We start from the raw sequence: 19217 nt of genomic DNA, 5'->3' as shown, positions 1-19217 counted from the left end.
TTGTTGTCGTACGCTCACTTCTGTCAGGCCCTTGAGCAGGTCTTCCATGCCGGGGAGGAGCGCCGCCTTTTTTCCGGGGTTCGCCGACTGTGTGAAAAAACTGAGAAAAACAACAAAAAAAAAATCTTGAGAAACGTTGAATTTGTGTGTGATTCTTCACTGCAATGCCCGCATTCTCCACCAGTGTCACGGGGCGAAGAATCACACAACAAATATTTTGATGAAAAACCCCCGGAGGGTGGGTTTTTATTGTGACAAAACAGTGCAGAGCTGTAATGTAGAGGTGCAGGTGCGCGGTGCTTCCGTCTCGTGTGGGTCCCGTGTAGCATGTGGCAGTGTCAAGAGTGCAGTGCTTCCGGGCCGTCACCAGCTGCTGTCTGGATAAGAGAGAGAGAGAGACGTTAGCGCTTGGCTGCATGGAGTGTAAAGCTCAACCTGGTGTTTCACTGTGTGACGTTTTATGGGGTGCGTTGATCTCCTGCAGCTTTGACGGTCCGGCCCGTGCTGAGTGCTGACAGGTGATCCTTGTTTGTTTCCAGGGCGACGCTGATGAGAGCTCGGGAGACTTGTCACACTATGTATATATGTTACCTCAGATGGTTTAATGGTTGGATTCCACAACTGGTAAAATAAACCATATGTAAGACAATACAACATTAACTGTAGGAGATACAATTTACTGGTGACTTAATTTAAAAAAATATATATATTTTGCGCTTCTGATTTGGCAGTGAAATTCGTGGATTTTGGGTTCATAAGATGTAAAGGATTCTCTGGTCCAGTTAGTATTTTGACCCCATAATGGCGATCGCGCTATCAGAGCGCCATCTAGTGGCTGTTGCCTCTTGGGTTCTATACTCTTTGGCTGAAGGGATTAGTCATTTACTCATCTCAGCCATCTCCTACTCGGCTGGAAGAGCACTTGCCGCTGGACATGCAGATGCAGATGACAACATGTCCTTTCCCAGCAACTCACTCTCGCGAGCGGTCACACCCCACTCAGACTGTTCGGCGAGCTCCATCTGAACGCCCCGTGATATGAGTCTCCGCTCTGCCTCAATGCGAGCAGGACCCAAACTACCAGGTTCAAATGCTGAACTTTCTTCCCTCGAAAAGAGAGCCAGACGAGAACAGAGTGTTCTTAACTTAGGAAAATGCTACAGTTTGCACAGGTAACTCCCTCGAGAATTCCCCGTGCGTGGTCTTCTCCCAGACAGAGAACGCACAGCTTGTGTGTGTCATCTGGTCTCAGATAACGAGCACACGGATCCACACACTTAGTAAACCTTCTAGTTTCTCTGTGCGTTTCATAATAGCCACGATAGTGTTTCACACAGAACAGTCCCTGAAGACGAAAAGAGGATGACATGTTATCTGGGCGCCCCTTTTATACTGTGGGTCTCATTGTTCTGATGTCATGGGCTGTCGCCGGTTGATTACTTGGCTCAAAATGATTCGATTGCACCAGTGCCCAAGGAAGTCGTCCGGAAGTTGAAGTCGGCCGCGCGTCGCCATCTTGTAGCAGAACTTCACTTGCGTTAGCATCCCATTGACTCCCATTCATTTTGGCGTCACTTTGACAGCGAATAATTTTACATCTGAGGCATTTAAAGACTCCATTTGTCCATTATTTATTTCTAAACATACACGACAATGTATAAAGGGCTCCATTACCTTCTATGTTACATTATGGCCCCGTAGAAACAGTTTTTGTAAAAATAGGCTAACGATTGCGTCATAACCACTCGACTCTCTGTCGCACAGTAGAGAAATTACCGTACAGACAGGAGGAGAAGCTCGCAGGCAATAGTATGCATTAACTTAATATGGCGTACTGGTGTTACATTTTAAAATACTACACAAAATAATTAATCAGAATACTTACTCCTGCTCACTCACGCCAAAGAACTCCCCGCTCAAGCTCGCCGTCTCTGCAAGATTAATGATGGCAGTTTGCACGCACAGCTACTAGAAGATTTACATCTGTCAGACAGGTTGCTGTCGTCATCAAGCTTAGTGTGAGTCTGCGCGTCAGAAACGGAAGTGCTAAAAATCGCTAAAAATGGGCTTCACTTGTCTCAATTGAGTTCCAATGGGGTCGCTGTGTCCATTTCTTTTACTGTCTATGGATTGCACCCGTATGACATCATTTTCCGTCATGAAAATTGTGGAATTGAAGTCGATTCGTCAAATCTGTATTCTCGAATAACATGCGAACAAACTATAACCTGAGGATAATGGTGATAAACCATTAAATCATATTACTAGTGACTTCATTAATAATTTCTCCTCCATTTTGCCTAAAATCATCATAATATGTCTTTAAATGCTCATTATTGCAGTTGGCCTGATGCTCCCAGCCATGCTGTCATGACTTCATCATGCTTTCTTTGTGCTTGGCCCCTTAAGTGCTGCTTGCAGCTATATTTTATTATAATTATCATGAGGAAGAGCTGAGTTGAGTTGATCAGAAGTAACAGTTAAATCTGACAGTGTTATGTAAGTCTTTGATGACTAATATATATTTTTGATCACAAAAAATTTAGTTTAACTGCTTATAAGCTTCAAGTAGTTGGTTTTTGAGCTGTGAAATTTTAATAATTTTGATTATCTTTTGTCCTTTTAATCATGTTAAGGATTTAAGGTGATTAACTACAGATAATAAAAAAGGGGGGAAATGAGCCTTTCATTTCTAAACATAAATAAGCATAGTTAGCCTAGCATGGATCAATCAACGCCAAACCGGGCTTTCAACTCATGTCATATCCCACAGTTCTGCATTCAAAAGAGAATGGCAGAGGATGAAGGCAAAGAACTGAGGGATTGATTGAGACATCTCCATTAATTAAAGACGTCCAAACACTTTTGGTATGATGGGCCTTTTGAAAATCGGGCTTTAAAGTGCTGTGCTAAGAGGAAGGACATGGAATCATGATATAGATCTGCCTTTAGAGCTCATTCAACATCATAGGATGAAAAACATCATCAAAGTCCAGCAAGAGCCACCGAGCCAGCCATGCAGGACTAGAGTCCTCTGGATGGATAAAGTTTGATAGAAAAAGGCTTTGGTTAATTTCACATTGGGTGAAAGGTATGAAATAGGCTGACAGATCTGCCAGGAGCTCTACATGGATGGGAAAAGTAAATTGAATGAGGGCCAATACAGTTTTTTACAGACGCTAGGACACATTTCTCAATACTTAGGTCACTTTTGCAAAACTCTTCACACAGTGAGCACAACAGAAGTCTATGTGGGCTAAACTGAGGATCAATTATCATTGCTTTGGCACAAAATGCATTCAATGACTACATCTCTCAAATTTCATGAATTCTTTTCTCACTCAGACACAACAACTGCCAAAACTCTGTGTACGTACAGGCCAATCTGCACACGCTTACATACTGTTTTCAAAACTGTTAAACTTATGTTCAAAACAATAACATCATACAAAACTGAATAAGACAGAAATATGCTGCATTTCTACAGTAATATTGTAGTGAAATATATTTTAAATCTTAAAATTAAATGCTATAAAAACAATTGGATTGTATCTGTATCAGTGGATGGTGTGTATACAAATTCTTGTATTTTGGAATTACTCAGTGCAAAAAAATAAATATAAATAAACGACATAAAAAATTGACAAATTCTGCATCATGTATGATTCATTCCAGTAACATATATTGCAGTGAATTATAAACAGAGATGTGTCCTTGTTTTACATAAGAAAACATTGTATAATGCTACATGTTGTTAGTGTTTTTCATGTCATTGTTTTGTGGGTGACAAAGTGTGTTTGTCGGCTGTCAACCTTTGCTAGTGTTCTGAAAGAATAACATGATTTGAGACCTGAATAAAGTGATTTGGTAGTTGTAGTGCATTTTGAATGTGAAATTAACTGCTTTGCCAAGATGAAAGTTGGTTAGGAGAACTGTGTGAAGAGTTTTGCAAAAGTGACCTAAGTATTGAGAAATGTGTCCTAGCGTCTGTAAAAAACTGTAAAACAATCTAAGAGCATATTTCTGTGCTTCAGGTGTTGCAGAAGAAGAAACAAATAATTGCTTGGAACATTTGGGAACAAATAATTGGCTCAAAAAGAGCTTTTTAATAATTATCTTTTTTTTTTCTGGAACTCTGCCTGCCATAGTTTGCTGAGCTGAGAAGACCAGCCATGCATGTTGGCAACAGATGCTTATTTGATACAAGATTTGCTTTCACAGACACATTACCAATATATTATTGTTTTAGCTGTAAGTGTGGCAAGTACACATTTAATAAAAGCATACATTATGCCACAGATCAAATTAATAAAAGAAAACCCTTCTTTGTGTGTGTGTGTGTGTGTGTGTGTGTGTGTGTGTGTGTGTGTGTGTGTGTGTGTGTGTGTGTGTGTGTGTGTGTGTGTGTGTGTGTGTGTGTGTGTGTGTGTGTGTGTGTGTGTGTGTGTGTGTGTGTGTGTGTGTGTGTGTGTGTGTGTGTGTGTGTGTGTGTGTGTGTGTGTGTGTGTGTGTGTGTGTGTGTGCATGTGTGTGTATGTGTATGTGTGTTTGTGTGCATGTGCGTGCGTGTGCATGTGCATGTGTGTGTTGGAGGTTGGAGTACTGTAAAACTCTTAGTAAGCACTTAATTTTCAGTCCAGGCATCTCTGTTCCTCTCCTGTTCATCTCCTTATGACCTTCATATGCTTTTAAATGGACTTATGTCCACTGTTTCCTGCTAAATGATATACTGTAGGATGTGTGTCTTATTAGACAGAAGAGGGGGTGAAAAGCCAAAAGTATAATTAAAGAATAGATCTTGAAGTAAAGTATCAGTTATTTCGATCATATATTAAGTATATTTATTTTGCATAAATATGAATGTGTATCACAAGCTTTCAAATGGGAAAAAACATAGTGTTGGCAAATAGTTGTGTAGGACCTGTCACAGAGATGAATGTGATTTCTCAAGGTACCTATTTCAGTGATATCTATCAGGCAGAGGAATTTAAAAACTGGAAAGGATAAATGACAATTAAAAATATTCAACCTTCCCTCTGGAATTATCAAAGGGAAAATTTGTCTTACCCAAATTTTCTTTATTTTTTCTACTTCTTTTTTAATCATCTTATAATATTAAATGAATTCAGTTTGCCATCAAAATTTAAAAAATCATTCCATTCATCCTCTTTCAATTTAAAATAGTAATATATGCACTGAAATTTACAGCTGAGAAATGTAACTGTGTGATACCAAAAGGCACACAGTGACCACGCAATCCACAGGTGTGATCAAAACCGTGACTGCATATGTTGCAGCAGAATTTTCAAGGCGTAAAAGATCCTTTGAGAGAAGTGAGACGAGTCCCTTCATCTGTCCATCACAGGCCATTCAAAGCTCTATACTCAGTTCAGGCCAGCTGAAGGAGAGAGATGTTTCTGTCTTTTCAGGATGAAAGAACTGAAGAAGCTGGAGCTTGAAGCCCTTGATGTGGTCTGTGCAGCTCCAGTGGACCATGTAACTGATGAAAGAAAAGTCATGGTCGGGTAATTATGGTTGATATTTACCATATATCTGATTTAATAACTGAAATTGAGCTGAAGGAAGACCATAGGCACTAGAAAAGTAATGAACACTCAATGAACTCTCTGACATGTATATTATCAGGTCAGTGGCATTCACAACAGCAAATATATATAAGGAGTGATGGAGTAAGTTTGAGCTGCTTTCTAACCTTTCTCTAGGGAAGAGCCACCTTCAGAGGTGTGTACCAAGCAAACATCAGAGAATGTCATCCATAATTGCCTCCCAGATTCATCTTGCTCTGTGCTCAACTTACTGGCCTGAGTGGAGATGGTGTAGACTAGCCTGTTTCACAGAAATGTCATAGCTGTTGTTTATTATTCTCATTATTAGCCTTGAAAATGATCCTAAATAACAGCTTTCCTACTGTGATGCCTATTATCCGTCAGTCTAATTTAATCCCTATTAAAATGAGTGACAGTGGGCACTAAATGAATCAGCTCAGGTTCAGACTCGCTCAACTCATCTCACCGTTCGCCAGCAGACTCATTAAATCAGTCAAACCTCCGGCCTCATTTGACCATCCTCTTCCATGACACTTATGAATTTAATGAACACTGCCTGCATGAGATAAAAGGAGGTGTTCAGCATGGACAATGTCAGATATAATGTTCTGTCACTTTCAGCGATACGGACCATTTAGAAATCATACATTGAAAATCATGAAGTGAAAATCATGAATTGAAGTATGCCAGTATAGTTATATTTTTATCATTTTATAACTGTTAGATGTACACTACCTAATATAGCTTCAAAGCTATAACATACATGGACTAAATGCCACAGAAGTCCACTTTAGATTTTATGAGGTCTTCTGAGGATTATCCGATTGCTTATCATCAGCAGTCCACACATCATTCCACTAGACAAAGTTCATAATCTTTTCACTGTTTACTCAAGCTGCAGATGTTCTTTGAAGTTCTGAGCTCAGAAAACAGCAAGGGTGCAATAGGCCAGTGTTTCTCTTAAGATGCAGCAGAGGACAAGTATCTTGTTTTTATTGCATCCCTCTTTCTTTTCTTTCATGCCCCATTAAGATTGCACACAGCGAGAGATTTCCGTTCTTCAAGTCAGTGAGTTTATTGTAATCTAACAACCTTGTGCGTGCTATAGAGAGCTCCTCAGATAGGCTGTAGATTATGCCCGCCACATGAAATTCTGGAGAAATGTTTTGCTTGTTAGGGTCTGGTTTGCTCCAGTGTCATGGCGTGTCAATTAAATGTTCAAGAGAAAGGAAGAAGAAGAGTGGACAAAAAGTTTGTAGCATTAAAATTATTTTTAAAAGTGCGCTTCAGAAGAGACCCCTGTAATTCTCCAAGTCTCAGGGCCAGATTCTTCTTAAACCCCACTCACTTAGGAAAGATAAGAGGATACGAAAAAATAAGAACTGCACAGCACAATGTGTACTATGAACGCTTTGACCTTTGGCTGTTTTTTCTTTTTCTTTTCTTTTTTCTTGTCTGTAAAGAAACTAACTTTTACCCTTTTCAAGGTCACTATTGAAATTCTGGTGCCATTTATGTGTCATTAATACATTGACTGTGGGGAAACTTTATATATATATATTTCTTTTTAATTCATGTGAGGAAAAAAAAATGAAGGGGTCTGAATACTTTGTTTTTCATCATTACATTTTGTTATGCTCGTCTTAGAACTTAGATGTGAGAGGAAAAAAATTGATGTTATATCCTATATATACAAAAATAACAAATTATGAAAATATAAAGGGGTCTGAATATTTTCTGAACGCACTGTATGTATTGTTTTGTAAATTGCCCAGCCAAAAAAAAAAAAAAAAGAAAGAAAAGTCGCTGTTTGGATTTTTAATAGGCAAATACTTAAGAATCTATGAATGGATTATTATTACAGTGATTATTATGTTTCTAGCATGTTATAAGTTTGGCAATGGTTCTTTTAACCCTAAAAGATGGAGTGTGAAGCTTTTCATTTCTTAAACAACCATGTATTAAGATGTATCATGGCCATATTCCAGGATGACAATGTCAAGATTCATCAGGCTCAAATTGTGAAAGAATTGTTGGAAGGGAGCATGAAGAGTCATTTTCACACATGAATTGGCACTCACCTTAACCTCAGTGTAAGTTTTTTGGATGTGCTGGAGGAGACTTTACAGAGTACAAATCTTGCATTGTCAATACAAGATCTTGACCAAAAAATTATGCACCTCATGATGGAAATAAATGTTGTGATGTTATTTCCATCAAGAGGTGCATCAATTTTTGGTCAGGATCTTGTATTGACAATGCAAGAGGTGTAAAGTCTATTCCAGCACATCCCAAAGACTTTCAATGAATTTAAGGTCTGGACTCAGAGAAATGACTGATTGAAAATGATTCTTCATGCTCTCTGAACCATTCTTTCACAATTTTAACCCTGGTAAATCTTAACATTGTCATCCTGGAATATGGCCATGATGTGTCTTCCTGGTTGTTTAAGAAATTAAAAGTTACACACTCCATCTTTAAGGGTTAAAAAAAAAAAAACGTTTGCAAACTTATAACATGCTAGAAACATAATAATATCTGTAATAATGATCCATTCATAGATACTTAAGTATCTGCCTAAAATCCGAACAGCAACTTTTTTTTTTTTTTTTTTTTTGCCGGGCAGTGTATTTTCACATATTGTATACGACTTGATGGGTAGAATATTTGACAAAATCTATCTACACAGCATTTGATTAGAAAATGTAGATTTTCAGTGGGCGTCCAGGCTAGATTGAATTCATCAAATTTCATAATCGTGAGGCCCACAGTGGCATGACTGTCAGCCATGACATCTTATTATCAGCCATGACAGCAAGCAATGAGCCCATTAATGAAATAAGACAAATGGAGACGGCCACAGATATGACAAAGACAAGCAAATCCAAATGGTTTTCTTCATAACATTTCACTTATAAAAATTCTGGCCATGAGCATAGATGATCATCTGCTGCAACAGAAAGCACTATTGTCCCCACACAATAACAGAAATTTCATTTAGAAACTAGTTGTTTTCAGACTTTATGCAGTGGGCTTATGTGATGATCATGTATGTTTTTAAATTGCTCTCAATGACATACTGACAATTTAATTAAAACTCATCTTTATCTCATTTACTGTAATGATTTGTTGGCTGTATAATAACCTCACAACACAGGAAATTCAATAAAAGTCTTTACTTGGAAAACGCGCAGGAGAATACATAAACACAACCAAAAAAATGACATGAAAACACAAGAAACTAAGGGTTTAAATACACAGACAGACTAATCAACAGATCTGAGAACAGGTGAGGGACTAATGAGTAACTATGGAAACTAATAATGATCAGGAACACAGGCAAAATGGGTTTAAATATACATGCCACATTTCAGTCGTAAATAAATTATAAATGTTAGCTAGATTATGTTCAGTACCAGTCCAGCGATGTATGTTTATGCTGAAATGTAATTAAATAATGGTTTGTATTTTTAAAAACACTGCGCTTTAGAACTTCCATTAAGGGAACATAGTGAGCATTGGTGCATTGTGGGACTTTTTAGGTAAACATTTCAGTGCACTGGAAGTATTTTGCGATTGAGACAGCTCTTAAAATGGCCGACTCCCTGATCAGCGTCCTGACTACGGAACAAGGGAGCTGAATGAGACGCACCCCGAAACACAATGAAAATAAACTGATTTGAACATAACCCTGATATTTACATTTAATGTATTGCAACAGCACAAAAATAAGAAATTCAGCACAAAAAATTACATCATTTTCAAAGCATGTTTGGCAAGAACCAGTGTACTGTAAGTGTAGCAGTGATTTTCAGTGTTTTCAGCGTTGTTGTTGTTGTTGTTGTTGTTGTTGTTGTTGTTGTTCTCAAAAACACAATGTACTCAGCTAATGTATTCATCATTCACTCAGGGGACTTGCAGTGCCTGAAGAAACTCTTTGGTGAATATTGAATGTAGAGAGAGCATAGACTCAAACAGAGAAACTTCCCTTTGGGGTTAATAACTCTGCTCTGCTGCCTGTTGAGACCCCAGTGTTTGAATATGAAACTAAAAATGATCTCTTACAATATACTACTGAGGTTCTCTTTTGAAGATAGACAACTGTCCATCTGTAAAAACATATACAAATAGACTTAAGGCTGCATTGCAATATGTATAGTGTGTATAATATACATATAGATAACATACTAATATGCAACATCTCTGTAGAAATTGTATAAGTCCTCTGCCTCCATGGCTCTAAACCCCCTGTTGTCAGTCCCCACCTTTGCCCCTGCTTCAGACTCCTCTGCTCTTCAGAGCATATGGAAAGTGCTTTCACATCACCTCTGGTTCTTCACAGGGGTATGCTGCTCTCTTGTGGTAACAATGGACATAGTAACAAGGAACAAATGTTTTTTGTGTCTTTAATGATAGCAGTGTATATCAGCTTTATGTGAGGAATCAAAATATCATTGGAGATTGATAATGTTTGTTTATAAAGTAACCTTGCACATTTAGGCTATTATATTACTCACTGACCTGCTGATCAATATGTTTTTCTTAATCACCATCTTTGGCCTATGGCTGCTATATCTTTGTTCTTCAGGTACTTTGACACGGCCAACCGTTCCACAATTACCACTGCGGTATATGCATCTGATCTGCTTGCTAAAGTTACATCACCATGACTTGGCAAAGAGATGGGAGGACTTTGCACTTTATTATCTACATGCTTATGAGCAATAGTGTTGGTTCAGTTTGTCGTGATTCAAATACAGTCATATTTAGAACAATTAAACTATTATGTATTACAAGATCTGAATTTACATAAGCCTGGGACTGGTTTTACACAGGGATATTTTTGCTTGTTTTCTATAGCAGTGATTTAGATTTTTTCATAAATGTCAGGCTTGTGATAGGTTTTATATGTTGTTATTTTAGAAAATATATTAATGACAAAACACCTTTTTATATTTTTGGGAATTATTTTGTTTCATAATTGTGCTGTTTTGATTATAAAAAGTGTTACAATGATTTTCTCATGCGAGTTGATATTAATCAACAAAAAACTTTATTTACTTTCATTTACGTTATAATTATTAGGACCGAGTTTTAGCCTCATCTTTTTTAAAGATGGCTTGCATTTACTGTGGAGTTTAGGGCGGAATATCGGTTTGAACCAATCATTAACCGCTACACAAGCGCGTGTGTATCCCACCCTCTCTCCCTCTCTCTCCCTCCGCGAGTAGAGGATACTCATCATCTTTGCTGAAGCGTCTCACAGCGGAGAAAAGACATGGCAGCTGCGAACCGTGTCCTTGTTTACGGAGGAAAAGGAGCTCTCGGCTCGGCATGTGTGCATTATTTTAGGTCGAAAGGCTGGGTGAGTAGAAACGATTCTTTATTTTGATTCTAAAGGAGCCGAGTCTCTGAGTTGGTGCTTGTGCTCAAACCTATGGCTCAAACTGACACCTGTTGATGCGACTGAAATATAGATTTTGCTTTTACATTATTATACTTTCATACTTATTTTAATAGCATGCGTTGTTAATTGGATTTCATAGCTATAACGTGTTTCTTTTATGTTAAAGTGGGTTGCCAGTATTGACATAGTAGCGAATGAAGAAGCGAACGCAAACGTCCTGGTGAAGCTCTGCGAGTCATTCACTGATCAAGCCGCTCAGGTGGGTGGAGCCAGTGTTCTCTGACGACACATCGGTTTGTGTCTGTCAGCACTTAGGGCTTATTAAATTGTCTGTCACGCTGCCATTTACTTTCCATTTACCCTGCCAAAGTAATTTCCTGTCTTGCCATGACATCCCCAGTGTTCTGGACAAGCAATCTTTTCTTATTATTGGCCTTATTGTGGTTGCCATTGACATCAGAGGCTGTTAATAATAGTCTCAGTTAAATGGCACATTGTTGGAGCTGTCCTCCTTATGGCTCATTATTGTGTCTCTCATTTTGTGGTCTTGTAACGCTATTGCACTTTCATTCTTGAAATGGTTAACCCTGGCCCATTATATACCTTCCTCATCACTCCAGGTAACAGGTTCACCTGCATTGTTTTCCTCTGACATAACATGAAGGTTTCTGGGACTGTCCAAAGCACATTAATATTTAATGAAGTATTTACTGAGGCAGATTATGATAGAACTCACTGTATCTATCAGCTCTGAATCATGACCCAAAATCAAAACTGACTATTTTTAATTTTTTATGGAATATTGTAGTATTTATTATAGCAAACGATTTATCTGTGCACATCATTATTTTTTTTTAATTTGTGATCTTGTAATCTTTAATTAAAACAACTTCCCTTCCCTCTTCTCTTTTCTCTTCTCTTCTCTGATGACATGTTTAATGCACGGGACAACCTGTCACTCACATGAAATCACAGCAATAACAAACCATTATGATCTAATCAATTCTCAATGGACAAAATCAACTCCTACCCTACATTTTTTTCTTGTTTGAAAAGCCGTTTCACTCATATATGCGTCACATATGGAAGGAAAGACTAATGCAAATTCCATATTATGCTGACTTTAAAAGTGAAGCTCATCCTCTTTAAAACAAGGGTTTGTAACAAAGGGTTAAAATGGGCCTTGTACAGTGGTGTAGTGTGAAAAAGCCTTATGTCAGAATTCTTCATTAAGTTTTGCCTGTTGTTTCCGCTACATTGTAACCATTTACTATTGAACCAGAGTCTATAGAGTATGGTCTCATCAGTGAAGTGATTTGATGCAGGTGACGTCTGATGTAGCCACATTGCTGGGGGAACAAAAGGTTGACGCTATTGTTTGTGTGGCTGGAGGATGGGCTGGAGGAAATTGCAACTCAAAGGGTGAGCGCACCTTATTTGACATCCAGACAGCTTTTGCATGCTTTATTTATAGTATTTATTTTATTACATTTATTTATGTATTCATTTATTTATATTTATTTGTTACATTTTCTTTGCAATTCTGGTGTATGAAATATGGCAAAAATGTGTTAAACTGAGCTGACAGTCTTATTGGCTGCCGAAAACAATCAAATTAGCTGAAAATTAATAAATGATCATGAAACAGAAGGGGGATTCATAAAATTTTATGAACGACAGACAGTCGTGTTCCAAAGAGGGTGTAGATACTGACATACTGTATCACAACATAAAGATACATGAGACCTTCATGTCTGCTACATATTTAGGAGGCATTTAAGTTACTTTTAAGTTGTTGTTGTTGTTGTTTTTAATAGTAAATGTCAATCAGTTCATAATTGAATTGATTTTGCTGGAGTAGTATCAACTTTCTCTCTCTCACTTGCTCATTTCAGACTTGTATAAGAACACTGATATGATGTGGAAACAGAGTGTCTGGACCTCCACCATTTCCAGTCATCTTGCATCGCTCCATCTGAAACCAGGAGGCCTGCTGACTCTCTCTGGAGCAAAGGCCTCACTGGATGGCACTCCAGGTACAGCAGGAGCATCCATCTTTATACTTCTGAGATCTTGTAAATGTATTTTCAGCACAGGTTTACCTGAGGACAATTCAAAATTTGATGTTTATTGTGTGAAGGTACATTTATACCCCAAAGTGGCTAAATAACATTGTAGGAAAACACTTCAGTCTTCATGAGGTTTTCCCTTAGGTGGGTGAAGTCAGTAACAGCATTATAACAGCAAGGCTTTTTCACTGCTGTTGGAAGTGTATATAGTTTTGAATTGGCTGTCACATCCATTGTACTTGATTAGTTTTACATATTGCCTTACATCACAAATCTGTTCATACCCCAAAATGTGAAATGTTCGTTTCATGTCTTTAGAGACAAAACTCAATAAAGCACACAACAGAGGTCGCCTCCAGCCTATTCAAAACCTCCAACATCAGCAGACTGCTCTGATTGGCGGAGAGGCCTGGGAGGGTAAATGAGTCAGCAGGTTTTTTGTAAATGGGAACACATGTGGACTGTGTTTAGGAGTTTGTATTCCTTATCCACACAGAACCGATTTAGACAGGAAATGCCCTGCAGTGATGATCACTGCTTTGATATGATATGAAGGGAACCTCTAGTTGGAGCGTTTGATGTATCTTGTTCAAAGAGACAGTAGCAAGCTCTGGTGAACATTTCTGATGGGGCTGTCAGCTCTTACAACCATACAAGATCAATATCATGTGCTAGTCACACCATAAGCTGAAACGCTGGTACTCTGATGGCTGTTTTGAAAAGTGAGACAGTTGCTATGTTAGTAATGCCAGCTGTAGTATTGGTAACTAAGTAATGTTGTATTTTGTTTAAAAAAAAAAAAAAAAAAAAGTATTTGCAATTTTGCTAAATAAATTCTTTGTAATTTCACATTTTAAATAATTAATGCAAAAAACAAAAACAAACTTAGAATTACTTAAGAATTAAATGAAACCACATCTTTCCAAAGTTGTGAGTTTGACTGACCTCAAAGCTAAAGTTCAGTCTGGATACCCGACATACCACAGAGAATTTAAGCCAAAGCCGAGAGACAGAACATGTGATTAAACTGTGATCCGTAATGTTCATTCAGTCATGAAGGGTCATGCAGTATGGCTGAAACTTTCACAAAACACTGAATTCTCTCTCTCTCTCTCTCTCTCTCTCTCTCTCTCTCTTTATAGAGAACATTGAAAAGAAAAGAAAAAACATATGGAGCTTCTCCACCCCTCGTTCTTATTGGCTCTGTTGGTTTAAAGGGTTTCTTTGGAAGAGCTATCATTCATTTTGGGTTTGAGGGTGAAAAAAAAAAATGTAATTCTTGAAAAACAGTAGTGTTTTGGTTATTGATTCCAGATGCCAAGCCAACAAATATCTAGAGAGGGAGGAGAAGCTGGAAAGACTAGCATACTTCTTTGAAAATTATCTATCTATCTATCTATCTATCTATCTATCTATCTATCTATCTATCTATCTATCTATCTATCTATCTATCTATCTATCTATCTATCTATCTATCTATCTATCTATCTATCTATCTATCTATCTATCTATCTATCTATCTATCAAACTACAATTAAACAACTTTTTTTTATATACTGTGGCTTTAAGACTTCCGTGAGGGTGCCCTGTATCACACTCTCTCCTGTGATCACATCGCTGTGATATATGGGGTGGTTATATTTTAACATTTAGTGCTTTTGATATTTTCACATGAGCTGTTTTTGCAGCTTTGTTCCAATAGATGGTGTTTTTGAACTGAAGTTTTGAGTTAGTGTTAAAGTACATTGGAAAATCAAATTTAATTCCTCATGATGTGACCCCTTTAAATACACTGGTATTTTTGACATAGAGCTTCATTGGTGAGAAAAAAAAATGTCTGACTGTGTAGGAGGAATCAAATTCAATTTGATGGTTTTGTATTGCAAAATCCATTTTATTCTCTTCTTGAGGCATCCAACCAAATTATTATTGACCAAACCTCAAAGCAACAGCTGTTTCCTGTGAGACATTGTTAGGCAAATTGTGTAGCTGGCATGCTCTCAAGTGCTGTGTGCGCACGCATTGTGTCCCACAGTCTGCTGTGAGGAGCGAGAGTTGTAGCACTCAACATGTGAAGAGGGCTCTGTTCTCCATTCACCTTTTTATGTTTTTCTCTGGATGTAGGAATGGTTGGGTATGGCATGGCCAAAGCTGCAGTCCATCAGTTGTGCAAAAGTTTGGCTGGAGAGAACAGCGGTCTTCCATCTGGAGCTGTAGCTGTGGCCATTCTTCCGTAAGAGCATCTGTCAATCATCATATCTCTCTACATACACTGATCTGTCTGTATGAGTTATGCCTCCTCCCAAGATCCAAACTGAAAATATTGAGTACTGTTTAAAGTAGTGCTTTTAGGGTACTTGTAACTCAAATTTTACAGTAGCATTCAAAATTTTGTGGTCAGTAAGATTTTAATATATTTTTAAAAGAAGTGAAATATAATTGCAATTTTAAAATAACTGTTTTATATTTTTAATATATTTTAAAATATATTTTTTTCCTGTAATGGCAAAGCTGAATTTTCAGCATCATTACTCCAGTCTTCAGTGTCACATGATCCTTCAGAAATCATTCTTATATGCTAATTTGGTGTTCAAGAAACATTTCTTATTATTATCAGTGTTGAAAATTGTTGTGCTGCTTAATATTTTTGTGGAAACCATGATACATTTTTTAGGATTCTTTGATGAATAGAAAAGCATTTATTTGAAACCAAAATCTTTAAAAAATATATAAATATTGGTGAATAAACTATTAATTACTTTAAAAAAATTCTTGTTGACCCCAAACCTTTGAACAGTAGTGCATATATTGGTGCAATAATGATCTTATTACAGTCAATGTGAAAAGGCAATTGCAACACATTTCAGAGTGAAACAGAATCAAGCTTACTTACTTTATGAATGCAATAATAAGTTTTTAACTGGGTACAATGAGATGACATTATTCTACTCACCTTTCAACCATCAAACATTAAAAGGAAATTTAAGAGTTTAATTTCAACAGACCTTAAATAACCCCAAAAGCGGGATTCTTTCCACAGCAATAACGAATGGTTTAAATATCACTGTAGTTATATATATATATATATATATATATATATATATATATATATATATATATATATATATATATATATATATATATATATATATTAGTACAGTCCAAAAGTTTGGAACTACTAAGATTTTTAATGTTTTTAAAAGAAGTTTTGTCTGCTCACCAAGGCCACATTTATTTAATTAAAAATGCAGTAAAAAACAGTAATATTGTGAAATAATTATTTTTTACAGTCTATGGTGCTAACAGGAGCTCTTGAAACCCCGCCCTCTGCTTAGGAGGAGCAGGTCATTTACATTTAAAGGGACACAAACAAAAACGAAGCGTTTTTGCTCATCCTCAAAAAGTGACAAATTTAACATGCTATAAAAAATTATCTGTGGGGTATTTTGAGCTAAAACTTCACATACAAACTCTGGGGACATCAGAGACTTATTTTACAGCTTGTGAAAATGGCATTATGCCACCCCTTTAAAATAATGTGTACCAACAAATCATTCACAATGACACCGGGGACTTGCATTATTAAGAAAGTAAATAGGGTTATTTTTGGAGGTCCTGTTCATCAATCCATGTCCATATGTTATATGAATGAATGCTCTGTGTGTGTGAGCGCCTGCTGTCGTTTGTACTCTTAGTGACCTGCGTGATACACATTTGACTGCTGTCTGTTTGCATTAACTGAACGTATGAGGTGTGAGTGTTTTCAAAAGGCCAGGCTAGTCAGTCGCTGCAGGCTCTGTTACACAGTCTCATCTTTTACCACAATAACAACATTATGACATCATCCTCCAGGGTTACCTTGGATACACCAATGAACAGAAAATTCATGCCTGACGCAGATTTCGGGAGCTGGACACCGCTGGAATACATCGCAGAGTGAGTGTACTTTTTCCATGTCCACTAAGTACCAGATTTCATTACTTTTGCTGATAATGTGATAAATCATAGATTAGACCTGTTTGGAAAAAGCCTCAACAATGGATTAAACTTGAAAGTGGCCATTTCTCACCAGAAGAGGGCAGTAATGTTCTTCCAAAAGAGACCCGATGTCTGCTGCATGTTATTGGAAGATGAATATATCTGAATATTCATAAATACACATTATTAATCCAAAATCCATTGTTTTGAATTATTTCATGAAGGTCTCATGTCATCCACCTAGAAATATCGTTATCCCAGATTTGAGTTGAATAGAAAATCTCGCTCCCATATAATAGAAATGTTTTAAATCAGGTCTTAAAAACCTTCCTTGAATGTTATATTTGATTTGATTCTGTAATATTAACCAAAAAAGCCACAGGCAATTGTAAAAGCCTCTTAGAAGCAAACATACCCTGTCTGAATGATTGAATTACAGCAGAATAAGTGTATAATGTCAAGCATCAACCCAGGCACAGACCTCTTAGAGAAATCCATGCATTTATATTCAGTGGAATTGATATTAACACAAATGGCTCTTGAAAGATTTCACAAAAACGAATAACAAATGATCTACCCGTTTTGAGGTATTCACACAGAACACGTTCTTGTGGTTAAAAAATGTGAGATGCAGGGCAGTGGAACTAGAAGAAAAACACACAAGGTCAAGAGAAACATTTTTTAAAAGTTGAATTTTTAGATTGCCGAGTCATGCGCGAGAGATGTGACAACAACTGTCAAACGCTTTTTTCTAGCATATCTTGCTCAGATGTGGCCACTGTAGCCAAATCTCTCCTGCCAGTCAGCACAGATTAGGATGAGGATTTTATGCAACTCCATAATCCCAGAGGAGCCGCAGCAAACCCGGCTGGATTAGAAAAGCACATGAGAGATGGAGGAGTATAAATAGTCTTTGTGTTAGAGGTAATTAATATGTAGCCTTACTTCAGTTGCTACAATGGGTTAAAATCTCTACAGTTTCTCCCGAATGTTCCAGAGTATACAAGGCTTGCTGTTCGGTTCTTATTTTCCTCTCTCCGTCTCCCTCCTCCCATCTCTGTTCTCATTATCTCTATCCATCCTTCACCACCATCATTTTACACCTGTCTCTCTTTCTCTCTCTGTTCCAGAACCTTCCACAGCTGGGCCACTGGGTCAGGTCGGCCAGCCTCAGGCAGCCTCATACAGTTGGTGACAACTGGGGGGAAAACGGAGGCCTCGGCGGCCCAGTAAAGGGGGAACAGTGAAAAAGGAAAAACACAAAGAGATAAGGAGTGGAGGAGAGAAATGTTTACCAAAATAATGTGCAGCAGAGGAGAGAGGTCAAACAAAATGGATGGGAAATTGGAAATATACCGTACAGTATCTCGGAATGACCAAAGTAATAACTTACATGTTTGTCGAGTCAGTTACATGTGCTGCACATGAAAATACAGCCTAGATGATAAGTGTACGTTTGTGACTTCCGTCTTGACAAGTCGTGCCGCTGTCGTATGTGAAACGTACAGTCTTCTATTCAAGTGGCCTTAGTTTGTGTAATTGTGAGTGTATGTGATTACCATTTCAAATGCAATCATGTATGGATGCTGTATCTTCTCTCAGAGTATTTCCTCTGCAGTGTGCTGTGTTGCTGCTGAATGTGTACGGACCATACTTGCATAATAAAGACAAATAAAAACAATATTTTGTCAACATGGATCTCATTATTTAAGAATTATTTTACATTAAGTATTTTTATTTTAAATGTATTATTTGCAGGAATAGATAACAGAAACTTAATTTATTCCCATGTCAGTTTAAACCTACTTTTTCAGCTATCAATTTTCTCCACCCCTCATATTTGAAACTGACACATCATGTTTATTGCAACAGAGATCCAGTGGTGTTTATGTATTGATGATGTCAAAATTGGCACTCAAGGAGGTGTTTATCTGAACACAACCATGACTGAGATTTCCAAGCAGCAGTAGAGGGACAAATTTTCAGTAAATAAATTAAATTTCACAATGAGACTTGAATTTTTTGCTTACCCAAAGCTATGGCTTCAGAAAACTCGCATATTGTATATACAGTATTTTATGTATATTAGGCATATTATGTTATAACAGAAGTTACAAATGGATAAACTAAACATTTGTCATTTGCCTTATTACTTTTCTTATCTTAAAACCCATTAGCCTGCTAATTTAGCTACCA

At 37.4% G+C, this 19217-nt stretch overlaps 1 protein-coding gene across 1 annotated transcript; it reads left to right on the top strand.

The window, feature by feature from the left end:
• The first annotated feature begins 10774 nt into the window (after positions 1-10774).
• Positions 10775-18696, top strand: qdpra (quinoid dihydropteridine reductase a). Its single transcript, XM_067388871.1, has 7 exons — positions 10775-10932; positions 11141-11233; positions 12300-12396; positions 12870-13010; positions 15168-15276; positions 16896-16979; positions 18152-18696. The coding sequence occupies exons 1-7, from the start codon at positions 10846-10848 to the stop codon at positions 18252-18254; spliced, it is 714 nt and encodes a 237-aa protein (XP_067244972.1). The 5' UTR covers positions 10775-10845; the 3' UTR covers positions 18255-18696.
• Positions 18697-19217: the final 521 nt, after the last annotated feature.

This window comes from Chanodichthys erythropterus, chromosome 1 (assembly GCF_024489055.1).
Source record: "Chanodichthys erythropterus isolate Z2021 chromosome 1, ASM2448905v1, whole genome shotgun sequence".
NCBI classification, from domain to species: Eukaryota; Metazoa; Chordata; class Actinopteri; order Cypriniformes; family Xenocyprididae; genus Chanodichthys; species Chanodichthys erythropterus.
The sequence above is the reverse complement of the archived record's forward strand: the minus strand, read 5'-3'. Positions and strand labels throughout refer to the sequence as shown.